The 17,514-nt window shown below is 41.4% G+C and overlaps 2 protein-coding genes across 5 annotated transcripts in view; both read left to right on the top strand.

Annotated features, from left to right (window-relative positions):
* LOC118359352 (calcitonin-1-like) overlaps positions 1-7,070 on the top strand; it is a 36,535-nt gene extending 29,465 nt beyond the window's left edge. Inside the window, exons 1-5 of one of the 3 annotated variants that reach the window (XM_035737889.2) lie at positions 943-1,075; positions 2,019-2,110; positions 3,046-3,180; positions 5,047-5,226; positions 5,981-7,070. In XM_035737889.2, coding sequence (XP_035593782.2) covers positions 2,025-2,110; positions 3,046-3,180; positions 5,047-5,206 — 381 coding nt within the window. In that variant the 5' untranslated portion in view covers positions 943-1,075; positions 2,019-2,024 and the 3' untranslated portion in view covers positions 5,207-5,226; positions 5,981-7,070. Of the gene's footprint in view, positions 1-942; positions 1,076-2,018; positions 2,111-3,045; positions 3,181-4,017; positions 4,633-5,046; positions 5,227-5,980 lie in introns of those variants that run through there. The other 2 variants (XM_035737887.2, XM_052480749.1) reach the window with 2 other exon arrangements.
* Positions 7,071-12,445: 5,375 nt separating this feature from the next.
* LOC118377672 (protein inscuteable homolog) overlaps positions 12,446-17,514 on the top strand; it is a 107,881-nt gene continuing 102,812 nt past the window's right edge. For both annotated transcript variants that reach the window (XM_052480706.1, XM_052480709.1), the window contains exon 1: positions 12,446-12,572. The gene's annotated coding sequence lies outside the window, so the exon portion shown is untranslated. The remainder of the gene's footprint in view (positions 12,573-17,514) is intronic.

The raw sequence follows: 17,514 nt of genomic DNA, 5'->3' as shown, positions 1-17,514 counted from the left end.
CAGTTCTGTAATTGCTTTTGAAAAACAACTGTCTTTGTCATCAGGGATTCTGCAATGATTCCCTGTTGAAGTCCACTTAATTTATCCATTGAAGAAGGACATGGACTGGGGCAGGGTTAATTAATCATTATAACGCATTAGTCATGTTATCATAATTCATACCAATGTTGTCTTTTGGTATGTGGACTAGGTAACTTGTAGATGAATAACGTAATGATGAACCCTTTATAAACCCTGTGTTATCTGTGATCATTGAGGCACAGTCATACTCATTAACTCAGATTACATTAGAGGAGTTCAAAACCATGATTTATTGTATAAAATAAGGACATGTAAAAAATCATATTCTTACGAGTTGAAGTTGTTGCAGTGATTGTATTGATGATGGTAATACAGGCTATTTTATTTAACTGCTCAGATAATTGTAAACCTTTTTGAGTAGAACAATCGGCCGTATTTGAGTTTCAGCATGACAGTGGAATTGACTGGGGTACTTGATCCCTATGTCTCTTGGTTGAGAAGCACCAACCTAGGAGTGGATGGGACTGCAGTATGCCTTCATTCCCAGCAGATGGCCCTGCCTACTAGTACTTTGCTGTGGCTTATCAATTTGTAATTTGAAAAATAGCATGCGTGTAACATTTTTGGGAGCCTTTAAAATATTTATTGCGAGGGATGGTTGTCGTGGCCATTCATTAGATTTGCTCCTGGTTAATTAATGACCTCAATGGAAATTTGGATATCAAATTGTCCAAATGACTGGTGGATTTTGTGAATGGAGCACTTAGTGACTAAAGAATGACGTCATTGCAAAGCCATATCCATTATTAGTGTGCCAGAAGTAAGGGGTGTCATCCGATTGGCTCGCAGGAGCATCTTAGTGACGGGATTGGCCGACGGGAGATAATTAAACACCTACACAGTCAATGCACAAATGCAAGCAGTGGATATATAGGCTTGTGCATTGGTACTGCGTGCTACAGTTCCAAGAGTTGGTCTTCAAAGTGAGAGAAGTCAACTTAGGCGTTTCCTACAAAGCTATATATTTTTTGGGGCCCGGTTATTAACACAAAAGGTAAGTGGAGAACTTGAACCAGATCCACATGGTGGAGACTGTGTATTTGGATGGTAGGTTGACTTAATGGGTTGTGTCTGAGGACTCTGTAACTCGGTTGGATATGGAGAGTGTGGACCTGCATTTTGGCGCAGTGTGATGTGATGGTGACGGTAATGGGATTGGGATTGAAGTGTGGCCGTAGGGGTCACAACTCTCCTTCAGCTCTGTGGTGGAGGCAGAACAGAAAAGATGGAAAGAAAGATGAGAGAGAAAAAGTGAGCAAGGGTGAGTGAGAGACCTTGGAGTAAGAGATGGAGATAAAGAAACAGTGAGTAGAATGGAGAGAGAGAGAGAGAGAGAGAGAGAGATGGAGTGCTTGTGTGTGAGAAAGTGGTGGCAGCTCATTACACTAATGTACTGGTCCTACCCTGGGAGTTGGCACGCTGGCTGGAACCACTATCCCCTCCTCACAGCGGCTAGCTAACGCTACGTCCCCTCAGTTAGCACCAACCGACAGGCTTGGACCCCCGTCATTCCTGGACACGCCAAGGGCTCCTACTCAGAGAACTACCCTTCCTGTCCTGTGCTGTGCTGTACCCAATATTGTGAGACTGGAGGAATAGTTTTCTCCATGGAGAAGAGTAGAAGCTGTTTGGATGGAAGGTGTCATGGGGAGACAGAAGGATGGATGGATATGCAGCTTGAGAGATCAGTGCTACTGAACTGAGCTAGTGCGGTAAAGCTGAGTCTGCTGTCAATACATCTTCTAGCAGCTCATTTCAAATTTAACGAAGGAATCCTTTAACCAACAGTTTTATTGTGTTACATTAGCCGTACAATGCTTAATCTCATTCTGGTAAAGGTATGCTGAAGGTTTTTGTGTTAGCGACCTGCTTCTCTCATTGTCACGTGTAAATGTTAATGTAATTGCATCACTGATGGGACTGTCTCTTTGCTGTAGGGGACCATGGTTATGTTGAAGATCTCTGCTTTCCTTGTTACCTATGCCTTGGTCATTTGCCAGATGTACAGCTCACAAGCAGCCCCCACCAGGTGAGCCCGACGGACATACAGAAATGTAAAAAATGACACTCATACATGACATTTTTTTTGTATTTTTTTTTACATGAGCACACACACACTTGTGTAATTTGACATGAAAAGATGGATAGGACGTGCTGCCATATATAACTGTATTATTTAAGAATGAAAATTATGAGTTGCATTTTTTGGGGAAATAGTTTTTCTGTGATAAAAGTTACATAGTACACATGTTTTGGTCTGTAAATTGTTGATTTAGAAACTGTAAGAAACACATAAAAGTGAATATGTTCCTTATCCAATATCCCAGAAGTGCACTCCAGTTAAAGGGACAGCAATCCATGCTTAGGTTACGTTTCCCTGGCACTGTTTCCACATGCTAACATTGCTGAGCATCACAATCAATTTGAAATACTTTTGGATGATCTGATCATGATACACAAAAAAATGCTAATATCGGTACCATGACTTGAGTGGGATTTGTGTCACAAATGCTAAAATGTTAGCATGTGGAAACCGTGCCAGGGAAACTCAACGAAAGCATGGATTGCTGTCATACCTGCTTAAAGGGTAAGGAAAGAAATGTATCATTTTGTAATTTGGCTGAACAATCCCTTAAAGTGTAAAGGGGACTGTAATTACATTTGCAGAAAGAAAAAACACCACACAACAAGAGTGATTTAATTTAGGAGAGATGAATGAGACCCGTAAAAACATCCAAGCCACTCCCCGTTATAAATCTGAACTAGGTCACACGTCAGCCTTTTTAGATGGACTACTCTTAGCAGATGACTATTTTCCATGTTGGCTGGGGTCCATTCCAGTCCCACAGCATATCTTCAGACTCAGTGATGCTCTGAGGATCTTTTTATCCCCCAGGTGAAAACTCCAGTTGAGTTTTTACACTGATCCCTGTGCATCACCCATCCCCTTTCTTCCTCCTCTAGAACAGGCATAGAGTCCATGACAGACCAAGTCACGCTCACGGACTACGAGGCACGGAGGTTACTCAACGCCATAGTCAAGGAGTTTGTGCAGATGACAACTGAAGAGCTGGAGCAGCAAGTGACTGAAGGCAATAGGTACAGACAACTGCTTTTTCTTCCTGCATTTCTAACAGCCTGAGTTTGCCTCTTATAGGTACCAATTAATGGACTGATGATGAATTAAACGTGATGCTCAGAATTGATGGTCAGAGCTACTTTTATATTACCTGTGTGGAGAGACGTCTTCTAGCCACCTGTCGTTTGATTTAATCCATTTGGAGGTATGTGCTCAGAGGAATGGTTACTAACTCCATCTCAAGGACAGAGGTCCAGATCCTAATCCCTCCCAACTGATTCTCTGTCGTTACCCTCCCACATGGATAAGTTTGACATTCAGTTATTTGAATGGATGAATGTTAACAGTGTGTTTGCCTGCTGCAGATATTATATTATGCCCAACTGGATGGATAAGTGCATGGTCTCAATTAGTGGAGATGGAAAGAGTTGCATGACAACAGGAAGCTACCCGTTCTGTTCTGTTTGGGGTGATATGAGGGTGGGGGTGAAGATACACTTAAGTTGGAGCATGGGGGTTGAAGCATGATATTTTGGAAATGTTAATTTCTTGCCTATGACAGCACGTCTGACAATGCATTGTGTATGAGACATGCATGAATTAAAGGGGGATGACAGTACTAACATGAGAGAAAGTGTGTGTGTGTGTGTGTGTGTGTGTGTGTGTGTGTGTGTGTGTGTGTGTGTGTGTGTGTGTGTGTGTGTGTGTGTGTGTGTGTGTGTGTGTGTGTGTGTGTGTGTGTGTGTGTGTGTGTGTGTGTGTGTGTGTGTGTTAGTGTTAGTGTTGGAGAGAGAAACCTGCATGGGTCCCGCTACTATGAGCCTGTTTTCTGCATGTTTGTCTCTCCCCTCTGACAGCATTGAAAGACCCCTAACCAAGCGCTGCTCCAACCTCAGCACCTGCATGCTGGGCAAACTGTCCCAGGACCTGCACAAATTACAAACGTTCCCCCGCACAGACGTGGGCACGCCTGGCAAGAAACGCAGCGCGCCCGAGAGCGAACGCTATGCAAGCTACGGGGAGACACTTGACAGCATCTAACCCTTCCTTCTGTTCCCACTCTTTTCCACTTTTCATTTGAATGTCCTCCTGGTTTTAAATCTCCGTGCATGTGGATTTTGCCTGCTTGACATTAGAACGGATTTCCCATCGCAACGCCCCCGTGATTTTTTCCCTTCTTCTTTTGATAATTCCTTCCCCCTTTCGGCAGAGATGGACGTTGCATCTGTTTAGAGTCTAAACTTTAGACAATCGAAATGAGAACTTATCTAAAAATGACAATTATTCAAAAGAATGACTCGAAATGTATAGTTTTTTTTTATGAGTGTATATTCATATAATTTGATTGCGTTACAAATTCCTCAAATCTCCAAATTCATGAGAGATAACGTACGTAATATTCAACCATAATAAATGGCTTCTTTATGCGGTAACATCTTTCTTCTTCAATAAAACTATTTTTATACCAGGAAGACTTTTACCTTTTATTCTTAAAAAATGTAATGTTAGTACTTGTTTATTTTATGGAACTTTGACTCTTCCAACAACTGCATTCAATATTTTTTGAATTGCAGTATAGAATAAATCCTAGTTATAATAGCAGTTCCAATATCCTTGAACTGTCTCTAAAACCCTCACCAAGTCTCAAGGTAAGAATTATGACCAACTGAACCATTCTAATGATCGAACATTTCCAGAGACTATTAATCCTCTGTCTACTTTTATGTGTGTGTGTGTGTGTAATAGTGCACTTGTGTAGGCCATCTGTGTGTGCTTGAATATGTGTATGTTTGTGAGTGTCTGTCATGAGTGTGAACACGTGTATTGTATGTGTACGAGGTGCGGAGCAGGGCCCACCATTAACCCTGTCTCCATTCCTGAAGCAGCATTACAACACAGAAGCGCGCCTGTAACACAGCCACCTGCGTGACTCACCGCCTAGCAGATTTTCTGAGCCGGTCGGGGGGCATGGGCAACAGTAACTTTGTCCCCACTAACGTAGGAGCTAAGGCTTTTGGCCGGCGGAGGAGAAACACACAGATGTGAACATTCCAACAACCTTCAGGGTGAATATTCCTCCTCCTCGCTGTCCTTTCCGTCTATGTTCTTTTGGCTTTATTTCTATTCTCTAGCTTTTAGTGAAATGCCTGACCAATGACCAATGACTGTATATCTGAATGAACAAAACCATCGATCACGTGTGAAGAGTCAACAGACATTTGAAGACAAGAAAGCCAGTTAGGATGGTGTCTCGTGTGGTTGCTTTATGTAGAGATAACATGTGCAGTTTGAGCTACGCCAGGAAGTGATGTTGCAGGCTAGTTCAGTGTTGCCCCCTCTCATTGAGTATCTCAAGTTCAAGGCCGACCGGGGTACTGCAGGCTGCCATTAGCTACTATAGAACATTATCCTTATAGCTTCTTCTGTATGTCCAAGGACATACATCTGGTATAATAGAAGCAATTATTCGTTCCATGATTGTCTACAAAACGTGTAATTATTTACACAAGGATTGACTACAAAGATTGCCATTTTCCCCTTCACTAGAATGGGGGACCCTGTTTTCTGCAAACAATGCCTGCAATACTGTGGTCGGCCTTGAACTTTGTGGCTTCAATGAGAGGGAGCATTAGAAAATATATATACATACATTTTTAATTAAGATTTTACATATAGATTGATTTCCTGTGTTGATGAAAAATAATTGCTTGGTCTTCTTGTTTGCTCAGAGGACTTAAGTTTTGTGGCTGACAGAAGATGCTGGGCACTAAAGTTGTTGACTTGTATGTTCTCTCCCTTCCTCTCTCGCTTCCCTTTCAGATGTTGACCCTCCTTAACGCGATGACATCAGAACATATCTGGGAGAAAACAACTAAACAAACAGAAAAAAACACTGGCTTTATTATCCACTCTCCCCACAGTCTACACAAAGAAACCCCTTCAGATTGTAGGACTCCTCTCATTCCCATAATGTTATGAACCTTTCATTTTGCTTTTTGAAAACCAGAGGAGGGAAAAATGAAAAAATGACAGCAACCTATGTTATGTATATTGACAGCTGAATCCGATTCCTTTTTTTATACATTAAATTAATTTGAAATGAATGGAGAAAGCATCAGTGCTTATTTATGATTTATTATCTATTGTCTTAGAGCACATTTGTACCATGTGACCCATTTGCCCTGTCACTCATATACCCCCTGTCCCCATGGCAACTGTGACCCGCAGGGATAGACATTAAAGATCAGCTTTCCCTTGGCTCCCTCACAACTGCTGTCTTGTGCCTTGATGTAAAAACACTTTACATGACATGATTGTCCAGTATGTTTCAAGATTATAAGAAGATTACGAAGAAGAGAATGGAAGATGAAAAATATTCAAGAGATGAATATTGTAACAATTGTGAATTTCAGCAAGATTAAAATGTATTTTAGATACATTTGGGTTTGGGGTACTTGTGTTGTTCTTCAAAAGTTTCATGAAATGTTTAGGTGAAGAGAGAACTGTTGTGTTGATATTATATGACCTTTACATGGGATGAGTGACTTCAGTTCCAGACCATGCAGATTTCTCTAACTCTGAAACCCTTTGGTCTAACACTGAAACCTGGTGGGAATTCTGCAGCAAAGAAATCTGTTCTAACTTCACTGTAAACCCCAATGTGCTGTCATTACTCAAAACTTTTGAAGAAATCCGGGTACTGTTACTAAAAGTGATTTTGTAGTCAATACTCAAACCAGTGGAGTCACTGTGACCCTGTAGGGGTCCAGATTTGAATTGCATGAGCTTGCCTTTTTTTAATAATGCCCTCACTAAGCCACGCGTCCAATATAATTTCCCAGTATACCTTGCTTGCCTTTGAGTGACTTGTAGAGTTTACCATCCATGACCGTATTTGTTAGTGACTGAGACATAGTTGTTGAATTAATTTGTCATGTGGCCTAATTATAGTCTTAATGACAATGCCTGTCTCATAAGGCCTTATTTTGAAGCCTACCTTTACCAATATAAAGCAACCTGAAACACATGGTTTGCAGACCACATCAGGCCTACAAGTAGGGTCACAAAATTAAAATTCCCAGATTTCTTAACATTCCTGGTTGGAGGAATTCCTGGAACTTTCCATCCAGGCTATCTGGAAAACCAACCAGAATTTTGCAACCCTACTTGCAAGTCACATTATGCTGCAATTCCAATTTAAATCCAACCAAAGTTAAGCTATCCAATGGCTGGAATTTTTATTTACCATCAACCTGCATAGATAATGAGTATCAGGCTTAGGAACAGTGTGAGGAGACTACTTAAACCATTTCAGTAAGGGGCGCAAAATAATTGAACTAAATGATTGGATTAGTTTGAAAAATGTATGTTATTCATATTTTTGTAGCATAAGATTAATCAGAGACTTAATATACATGCAAAAACAAACCAACCTGCAGTGGAGCATGCTCGGTAAAAAGTTCATTTGTTATTATGACTTTAAAAAATTGAGGTGATTCAGTTTTGAGTCAGTACCACATAAATATTTGAAGTAATATTGACTTTTCATTGACTTTGAGTTGAACTTACTAGAAGCATTTGAGTAAAAAATGCCTTAGAGTTTAGTGCACTCCACACCTTTCACACTGTTCTAAACACACAACTTATTTATCTGGTTCGGTGACACAAAAAGGTCAGATTTTGACATCCATTTCCATACAAAAGACAAACCTTTCATAGTAAATCACAAAAATGGAAACAAATATTGTCCTATTGTCCCCAAACTAGCCTATTCCAGCTCAACATGAATTCTCTTAGGAGGAGAGAATTCAGGCATACTTTGTCCCAGTCACTGGCCTACCACAATAAAGGAAACACCAACATAAAGTGTCTTAATAGGGCGTTGGGCCACTATGAGCCAGAACAGCTTCAATGCACCTTGGCATAGATTATACAAGTGTCAGGACCTCTAATGGAGGAATGAAATGTCATTCTTCCATGAGACAATACATCATTTGGTGTTTTGTTGATGGCACGCTCCAGAATCTCCCATAAGTGTTTAATCGAGGTGAACTCTGTTGACTACCACAGCGTATAGTTTTCAAGCTCATCAAACCATTTAGTGACCACACTTGCCTTGTGGATGGGGGCATTTACATCATATGGGGGCATAGCCATGGTAGCCAAAATAATGGCCTGCCCACTTTGTACATGACAAAGTATATTGAACGTTAATTGCTTAATTAACTCAGTAACCACACTTGTGTGAAAGCACCTACTTTCAATATACTTTGTATCCCTCATTTACTCAAGTGGTTCCATTATTTTGGCCAGTTACCTGCATGTTAATAACTATGTTGAAGAAAACAAACACATTAATATGAGTTTGAATAGGGCCTCCCGAGTGGCGCAGTGGTCTAAGGCATTGCATCGCAGTGCTAGCTGTGCCACCAGCGATTCTGGATTTGAGCCCAGGCTCTGTCGCAGCCGACCGCAACCGGGAGGCCCATGGGGCGGCGCATAATTGGCCCAGCGTCGTTATGGAGGGTTTGGCCCGCAGGGATATCCTTGTCTCATCGTGCATTAGCGACTCCTGTGGCGGGCTGTGCGCAAGAAACACTGACCAGGTCGCCAGGTGTATGGTGTTTCCTCTGACACATTGGTGCGGCAGGCTTCCGGGTTGGATGTGCATTGTGTCAAGAAGCAGTGCAGATTGGTTGGGTTGTGTTTTGGAGGACGCGCGGCTCTCGACCTTCGCATCTCCTGAGTCTGTACGGGAGTTGCAGCGATGAGACAAGACTGAAACTACTAACAATTGGGGAGAAAAAAGGGGTAATCATTTAAAAAAATATGAGTTTGAATAATATTAAACAATGAAATAGAAATAGACAATATGAATGAATTTCTCAATATAACAGCCAAACCTAGCAAATGTGTTCACTTGTTCTTGCTCAGGCTTTGAAAGCTTTGTCATTCATCATCTCAATCAGATAATTAAAGTGTAAATATTATGATAAGATTGTTTTAGCTTGAGAGGCACAAGCCTTCTCCAACCAACAAATGTGTGACCAGTTGTTTCTCCAAGTCAATGAAGGCTTGTTGGGATTATATTTCGTTTCCATTTTATGATATTTTTGTATACACCCACCTCATTATTGTGGAAAATCAATTACTATTTTCCTATAAAAAAAAATACAATTACGACAGTCGTGATGGAAACAGGTAGTTTCGATACAATTTTATAAATGCTGACAGATCATTTGACATGGTAGGGTCCTTTTGTGTCGCTAAACTTAATCATGCGAGAAATGGTGGTGGAAACGCCTTTATGTGAAACTATTGCGAGAATCAGCATCATAACTATGTAAAATTGGATTCAGTCGATTATATGGTGTTTGGTCCTCCCACTATGACTCGGGAAACCATGCAGTTTATTTGGCTACAGATGAAATACGTTATGATGAACTTCACAGGCTGGGGAAAGTGCACAGTGATCTTGATGCTCCTTTTCAATAAATATTGAGGGTCTTATTCGGAAAGTATTCAGACCCCTTGACTTTTTCCACATTTTGTTATGTTACAGCATTATTCTAAAATTGATTCAATTATTTTTTACATGAGGTGAGTAATGCAAGATATGTAAATATTATTAAAGTGCCATTATTAAAGTGACTAGTGATCCATTTATTAAAGTGGCCAATGATTTCAAGTCTGTAGGCAGCAGCCTCTCTGTGTTAGTGATGGCTGTTTAACAGTCTGATAGCCTTGAGATAGAATCTGTTTTTCAGTCTAGCTTTGATACAACTGTACTGACTTAGTACCGGGGTGAACAGGCAGTGGCTCGGGTGGTTGTTGTCCTTAATGATCTTTTTGGCCTTTCTGTGACATCGGGTGCTCTAGATGTCCTGGAGGGCAGGTAGTTTGACCCCGGTGATGCATTGTGCAGACCGCACTTCCCTCTGGAGAGCCTTGCGGTTGTGGGCGGAGCAGTTGCCAAACCAGGTGGTGATACAGCCTGACAGGATGCTCTCAATTGGGCATTTGTAAAGGTTTGTGAGGGTTTTAGGTGCCAAGCCGAATTTCTTCACCCTCCTGAGGTTGAACAGACTCTGTTGCGCCTTCTTCACCACACTGTCTGTGTGGTTGGATCATTTCAGATCGCTGGTGATGTGTATGCTAAGGAATTTTAAGCTTTTCACCTTCTCCACTGCGGTCCCGTCAATGTAGATAGGGGTGTGCTCTCTCTGCTGTTTCCTGAAGTCCACGATCACCTCCTTCATTAAAAAGTATTGACTCAGGGGTGTGAATACTTATGTAAATGAGATATTTCTGTATTTAATTTTCAATTAATTTGCTAACATTTCTAAACACCTTCTAAACACCTTTCCCTTTGTCATTGTGGGGTATTGTATGTAGATGGGTGAGAATTGTTTTCAATTTAATCCATTTTGAATTCAGGCTGTAATAACAAAATGTGGAATAAGTCAACGGGTATGAATACTTTCTGAAGGCACTTAGGTTCCAGGCAAAGGTGCTTTGGCAGTGAAGACTACATATGTTTTAGAAGTCTAATGTCACTGATTGTGTGCGATCGATGCTACAAACAATATGTGCTCTTGGGCCCGTATTCATAATGCATCTACAGAGTAGGAGTGCTGATCTAGGATCAGGTCCACCCCCAGTCCATTCATTATAATATAAAAGGCTAAACTGATCCTAGATCAGAACTCCAACCCTGAGAGGCTTTATTATCAATGTGTGCCTTTGTGTTTTTAAGTTCCTCTATGCTTTTTATCAGCACAGAGACGAGACAGAACTGTGGATCTGTACTCCATTCCCCTCCGGCAGTATAGAGGCCTCATCTGTCTTTGTATTTTTATTTTACAACTGTCTACAACTGCTGTCCTCGTGCTTTCTCAGTCTCTCTGTCTGGGCTGGAAGCATCTCCGGGGTCGTCGGGACGTGCTGGAATCAGCATAGAAATGACAAAAATATTCCATATTTTGATAACTGAAGTTGAGGGCTGGATTGGGGGAGAGTTGTGCATCTTTCTCGGTAATCGATCCTCTTCGGCCAATGAGAAAAAAAATACCTAATAGTGAACATCTGCATTTCCTTGGGTCATTTCAGTTGGAAATTAGATGGTTCGTAAGATCTAGCAGCAAACTCCAATTTCCAGATAGAAGGATTTACCCTCGCTCCAGTTCCCAGAAACACCACCACAACCCAACTCTTGTTTAAAAAACGATGACATCAGTCAGTTAAACAGCCAGTATAAGTGAGGATTATCTTCCCACCTTGCTATGTGACTCTCTCTGCCACATATAGCGACTACAAACACTTTCCTGTTGGTTCTGTCAGGAAATAAGGTCAAATTTAAGAGGACATTAGCATGTTTGCTGTCATCTGAAACTCAATACATATTAATCATACTCTCATGCATGCCATAAAATAGATACCTTGTGTTTGTGTGTGTGTTTGTATGCGTGCGCTCGTGCATACCTTCCAAACATAAAAGACCAATCATTCACTCAAACATATAATAACCATGGCTACAAGTTTTTTCTGGACCTTGTGACCAGAGCGGGAAAAACACTGGTCCTAGCATTAACATTAGAGGCAATGCAGACTGACCAAAGCCTCCATCGGTTCCCTCGTAACACGAACCACCAGAACTCCCGTATATATTTTGATTCCCCCCTTCTTTTTTAAAGCTCACAATTTTTCTAGCAGGTAGTCATTTCCAAGCTGACATGCAACCAGACACACTGAAAGGCTCATGGTAAACGTCCAGAAACAACACGCTCACAGCCGACCTCCTCTTACCTTCCCAAAAACCCTTTTTCTCCTGTGACTTCTCAGAGGAAGGTAAACACCATTTTGCCGTGGCAGAAATGTGATTTCATTCTGCTGCGATAGCAAGTTCTGCCGTCTAGCTCTTTTCTTCTCCCCCTCCTTCTTTTCCCACATCTGGATCCTAGTTCCTCATTTATTTACGTAGTATGCCTTTTTTTGTGGGACTTTAAAAGTCCTTTACCTTTTTCCCTTGGCAGTTTCTCCACCAATTTGACAATTAGATTTTCGCCATAACTGTTGAACTCGGCAATTACATGCTCGACCACAGAGTCTCTCCAAAATAGAGCATTGCGGCTCATATGGCACACCGAAATAAAATAGTTTTCATGTCTGTTTGGACGGCCGCCCAGCTGAAACTATGTTCAGCCGCTTTACTGACAGAGGGATGTGGGCTTTTTTCTCCCCAAGAAAAATCTTAGGGTCACGAATCCTGACCAAAGACTGAGGCAGTTGAGCTCCCAGTTCCTCTGCAGGCTGCGAGGAGAGAGGAGGTTGCAGGGCAGGGACAGAGGCTTGTGCCTCGACAATGAAAACTCCAGGGGACACTTAACATTTAAGATGCTGATCTGAGGCTGGGGTAAGTCTGGCAAACACTCCCTCCTATTTGCTGACTGGGAGATCACATAAGATGGAATGGGGTCTTGTGAGGTTGTCTGTACTTCTTTAAGAGACTAACTTCAATGTAACTTAATGATTGGATAAAATTGAGAGTTGTCTATTACTGCCTGGCATCTGACTCAGTCTTAGAATCATTCGCCTCATACACAAACCACTAAGCTCATCAGTAGAAAGTGGAGCTCATGGCATCTTTGACACTGTTTCTCACTGTTACTGCTGTTACTGTGTCGGTTGATACAGAGCCTCCACAAAAATTGTGGATTAAAAACAACCCAGCATTGGGTAAATAGTGGACAGAACACATGTTGAGTTATTTTGACCCAACTAGTTGCGTCACTTAGTTGGGTTGTTTTCTTTGAAGACAGGGGGTGTGGCTTTCAGGTAGTTATTTTTGGCCACGTGTAAATTGCATTCCTGTTCATCATTTTACGTTTGTACACTGCATATTTCACTTTCCTTAAATATTTTTGCACAATACATGATCTAACACAAAATTAATTAAACATTATTTAAGTATTATAACAGAGTGGTAACTTTCCCAACATTGGGACATACTTGGGTACGCCTCACAAATGTTTCATTGCTCAACTTAAAGTTTACAATACAACAAAACGTATGAACCGGAATGACATTTACTCTCACGGGTGGCCAAAAAGCTCTATCTTAAAGCCACTCCCTTACTAAGCCACGCCTCCAGTCTTTTGATCTGATCCAGTGGCTCATAGCTCAATAACCCAGCATCAATACCCCAACAACCCAACTGAGTGACCCAACTGGCTTGATCAAAATAGTAATATATAATAATAATAGTCCAACCTATGTTTAATATTTACCCAAATTGGGATGTTTTTAACCCCACATTTTTTGTCATTGACCAATATGTGCCAGACCAGACCACTCATTGGATCCGATTTCCTCTTTGTGTCCCACTGAAAATATGTATTGTGTGGGGTTTTATTTAGAGTTAGGCATGGGCTGCAAACCCCTAAGGCCACGGCTCGTTGAAGTCTGTAAATCTGAGTGTTGGGTGTGGGTGGGTGCTGTGTAAGATGACAATGATTATAGTTGATTATTGGCCGGGGTTGGCCGTCATTGTAAATAAGAATTTGTTCTCAACTGACTTGCCTAGTTAAATAAAGGTTAAATACATTTTTTTAAATTAGGCAACAATGATTGATTGGTCTCTGTGTGTGTCTGTGTGTGTGTCTGTGTGTGTGTCTCTGTGTCTCTGTGTCTGTGTGTGTCTGTGTGTGTGTCTCTGTGTCTATGTCTCTGTGTCTGTGTGTCTCTGTGTCTGTGTCTCTGTGTCTGTGTGTGTCTGTGTGTGTGTCTCTATGTCTGTGTCTCTGTGTCTGTGTGTGTCTGTGTGTGTGTCTGTGTCTGTGTGTCTCTGTGTCTGTGTCTCTGTGTCTCTGTGTGTCTGTGTGTGTGTCTGTGTCTCTGTGTCTCTGTGTCTGTGTGCATGCACATGTTCATGGTCGTATGTTATGTGTATATGACTGGCTGCTTGCCTGAGGCCACATTAGCAGAGCTCCTCACTCTCATTCTTCTCTGGCCTGTTGAACAGCTGGGAGAGGAGTGGCCTGCCTGACTAACTAACATGAAACACACATGTAGGTGTGGCCCCTAGCTCTGGCCCAGTGGCGGCTGCTGAGGGGAGGACAGCTCATAATAATGGCTGGAACAGAGCGAATGGAATGGCTCAAACACATGGAAACCATGGAAACCACATGTTTGATGTTGTTGATACCTTTCCACATATTCCGCTCCAGCCATTACCATGTGCCCATCCTCCCCAATTAAGGTGTCACCAAACTCCTGTTCTCTGGCGCCTGATTGTACTCCCATACTGTTTAATTAGCTTCTCTCTACAAGCATGGTAATTGGTGGATTCCACTTTAAAAACCTCCTCTCTCCATCACAACCCTCCACCCATAGTCACCACCCATCATCATAAGAGGGCCATGATGGGGTAATGTGTTGTCCTGATCATGGGTATAGATAGCATGGTGGGTGTGGCTCAGTCCATTGACCACTGCTATACCGTGCATTTGAAAAGTATTCAGACTACTTGAATTTTTCCATGTTATGTTACAGCCTTATTCTAAAATGTATTAAATACATGTTCCTCTCATCAATCTACACACAATACCCCATAATGACAAAGCAATTAGATTTTGATTTTTTGTGTGCAAATTACATTTAAAAAACTGAAATATCACATTTACATAAGTATAAATGTGGGACCTTATATATATATATATATATATATACAACTATTTAATCAATATTAGAATAAAGCTGTAACTTAACAACATGTGTAAAAAGTATAGGGGTCTGACAAGGGCTCTGAATGCCCTGTAGTTGGAACCCGTTATGCTTCAGCTGATGCATACAGTATATGTGTTTGATTGTAATGTCTAGCTTGGCTGGAAGCACTGTGCTTGATGTAGCTAAGCGAGCAGAGGGTCCTCCAGGAAATACATGGAGAATGGACCTGCACAGAGACATAACATATAAAAAATATCCTTGTAGAATATACAGTGCCTTGCGAAAGTATTCGGCCCCCTTGAACTTTGCGACCTTTTGCCACATTTCAGGCTTCAAACATAAAGATATAAAACTGTATTTTTGTGTGAAGAATCAACAACAAGTGGGACACAATCATGAAGTGGAACGACATTTATTGGATATTTCAAACTTTTTTAACAAATCAAAAACTGAAAAATTGGACGTGCAAAATTATTCAGCCCCCTTTTATTAAGTTAATACTTTGTAGCGCCACCTTTTGCTGCGATTACAGCTGTAAGTCGCTTGGGGTATGTCTCTATCAGTTTTGCACATCGAGAGACTGAAATTGTTTCCCATTCCTCTTTGCAAAACAGCTCGAGCTCAGTGAGGTTGGATGGAGAGCATTTGTGAACAGCAGTTTTCAGTTCTTTCCACAGATTCTCGATTGGATTCAGGTCTGGACTTTGACTTGGTCATTCTAACACCTGGATATGTTTATTTTTGAACCATTCCATTGTAGATATTGCTTTATGTTTTGGATCATTGTCTTGTTGGAAGACAAATCTCCATCCCAGTCTCAGGTCTTTTGCAGACTCCATCAGGTTTTCTTCCAGAATGGTCCTGTATTTGGCTCCATCCATCTTCCCATCAATTTTAACCATCTTCCCTGTCCCTGCTGAAGAAAAGCAGGCCCAAACCATGATGCTGCCACCACCATGTTTGACAGTGGGGATGTTGTGTTCAGGGTGATGAGCTGTGTTGCTTTTACGCCAAACATAACATTTTGCATTGTTGCCAAAAAGTTAAAATTTGGTTTCATCTGACCAGAGCACCTTCTTCCACATGTTTGGTGTGTCTCCCAGGTGGCTTGTGGCAAACTTTAAACAACACTTTTTATGGATATCTTTAAGAAATGGCTTTCTTCTTGCCACTCTTCCATAAAGGCCAGATTTGTGCAATATACGACTGATTGTTGTCCTATGGACAGTGTCTCCCACCTCAGCTGTAGATCTCTGCAGTTCATCCAGAGTGATCATGGGCCTCTTGGCTGCATCTCTGATCAGTCTTCTCCTTGTATGAGCTGAAAGTTCAGAGGGACGGCCAGGTCTTGGTAGATTTGCAGTGCTCTGATACTCCTTCCATTTCAATATTATCGCTTGCACAGTGCTCCTTGGGATGTTTAAAGCTTGGGAAATCTTTTTGTATCCAAATCCGGCTTTAAACTTCTTCACAACAGTATATCGGACCTGCCTGGTGTGTTCCTTGTTCTTCATGATGCTCTCTGCGCTTTTAACGGACCTCTGAGACTATCACAGTGCACGTGCATTTATACGGAGACTTGATTACACACAGGTGGATTGTATTTATCATCATTAGTCATTTAGGTCAACATTGGATCATTCAGAGATCCTCACTGAACTTCTGGAGAGAGTTTGCTGCACTGAAAGTAAAGGGGCTGAATCATTTTGCACGCCCAATTTTTCAGTTTTTGATTTGTTAAAAAAGTTTGAAATATCCAATAAATGTCGTTCCACTTCATGATTGTGTCCCACTTGTTGTTGATTCTTCACAAAAAAATACAGTTTTATATCTTTATGTTTGAAGCCTGAAATGTGGCAAAAGGTCGCAAAGTTCAAGGGGGCCGAATACTTTCGCAAGGCACTGTAACTAAATATACTGAACCATTTAAGGCTGGCTTCCCAAGACACATATTCTCCATTACATTTTTTTTTGGTCCAACACTAGGCTTAGAGTTAACCTGTTATGATTAACTACTGTTGTTTTCTTAACCCATCACCATGAATTTGAATGATAACATATTGGCCTACAGTTAGCATTTTTCCATGTGCTGTTCCACCAGTGGCTTACTCCATTGTTATTGTCTGTTTATACTCTTCTGTCTGCATCTGTGTGGCCAAAGCGTGTGTCAAGGCGAGGTCAGTTCGTGTTTCGTCCCCTACCCTCTGGAGTCCCTTGGTTTAATCCATCGCTCACACGATGTCGGCCTGCTCTCCTCCTCACATTTCGAAACCAAGGTTATACTGTGTTTTTCTCAATGGAAGTCCACGGCCTGCATTCACAAAGTGTCTGAGTAACAGTGCTGGATGTAGTATCAGTTTTGCCTTTTAGATCATAATAAACAAGATTACATGGGTAGGAAGGGACCTGATCCTAGATCAGCACTCCTACTTTGAGACGCTTTGTGAATACGTTGTCTGCTTGATGAAGCTAGCACCCCTATGGCTTTTATAGACTATAAATGAGGTCTCACAGATTTCTCCCTCAACCCAAGCCCAAAGGCAGAATACACTATGAAACATCAAGGCAAGTCCTCTTTTATTTTCTCGAGTTGTTTTTATGGAAATGTCCACTGCCAAAAAGTACATTTG

This window comes from Oncorhynchus keta, chromosome 26 (genome assembly GCF_023373465.1).
Source record: "Oncorhynchus keta strain PuntledgeMale-10-30-2019 chromosome 26, Oket_V2, whole genome shotgun sequence".
NCBI lineage: Eukaryota > Metazoa > Chordata > Actinopteri > Salmoniformes > Salmonidae > Oncorhynchus > Oncorhynchus keta.
This window is presented reverse-complemented; position numbering and strand designations above follow the sequence as displayed.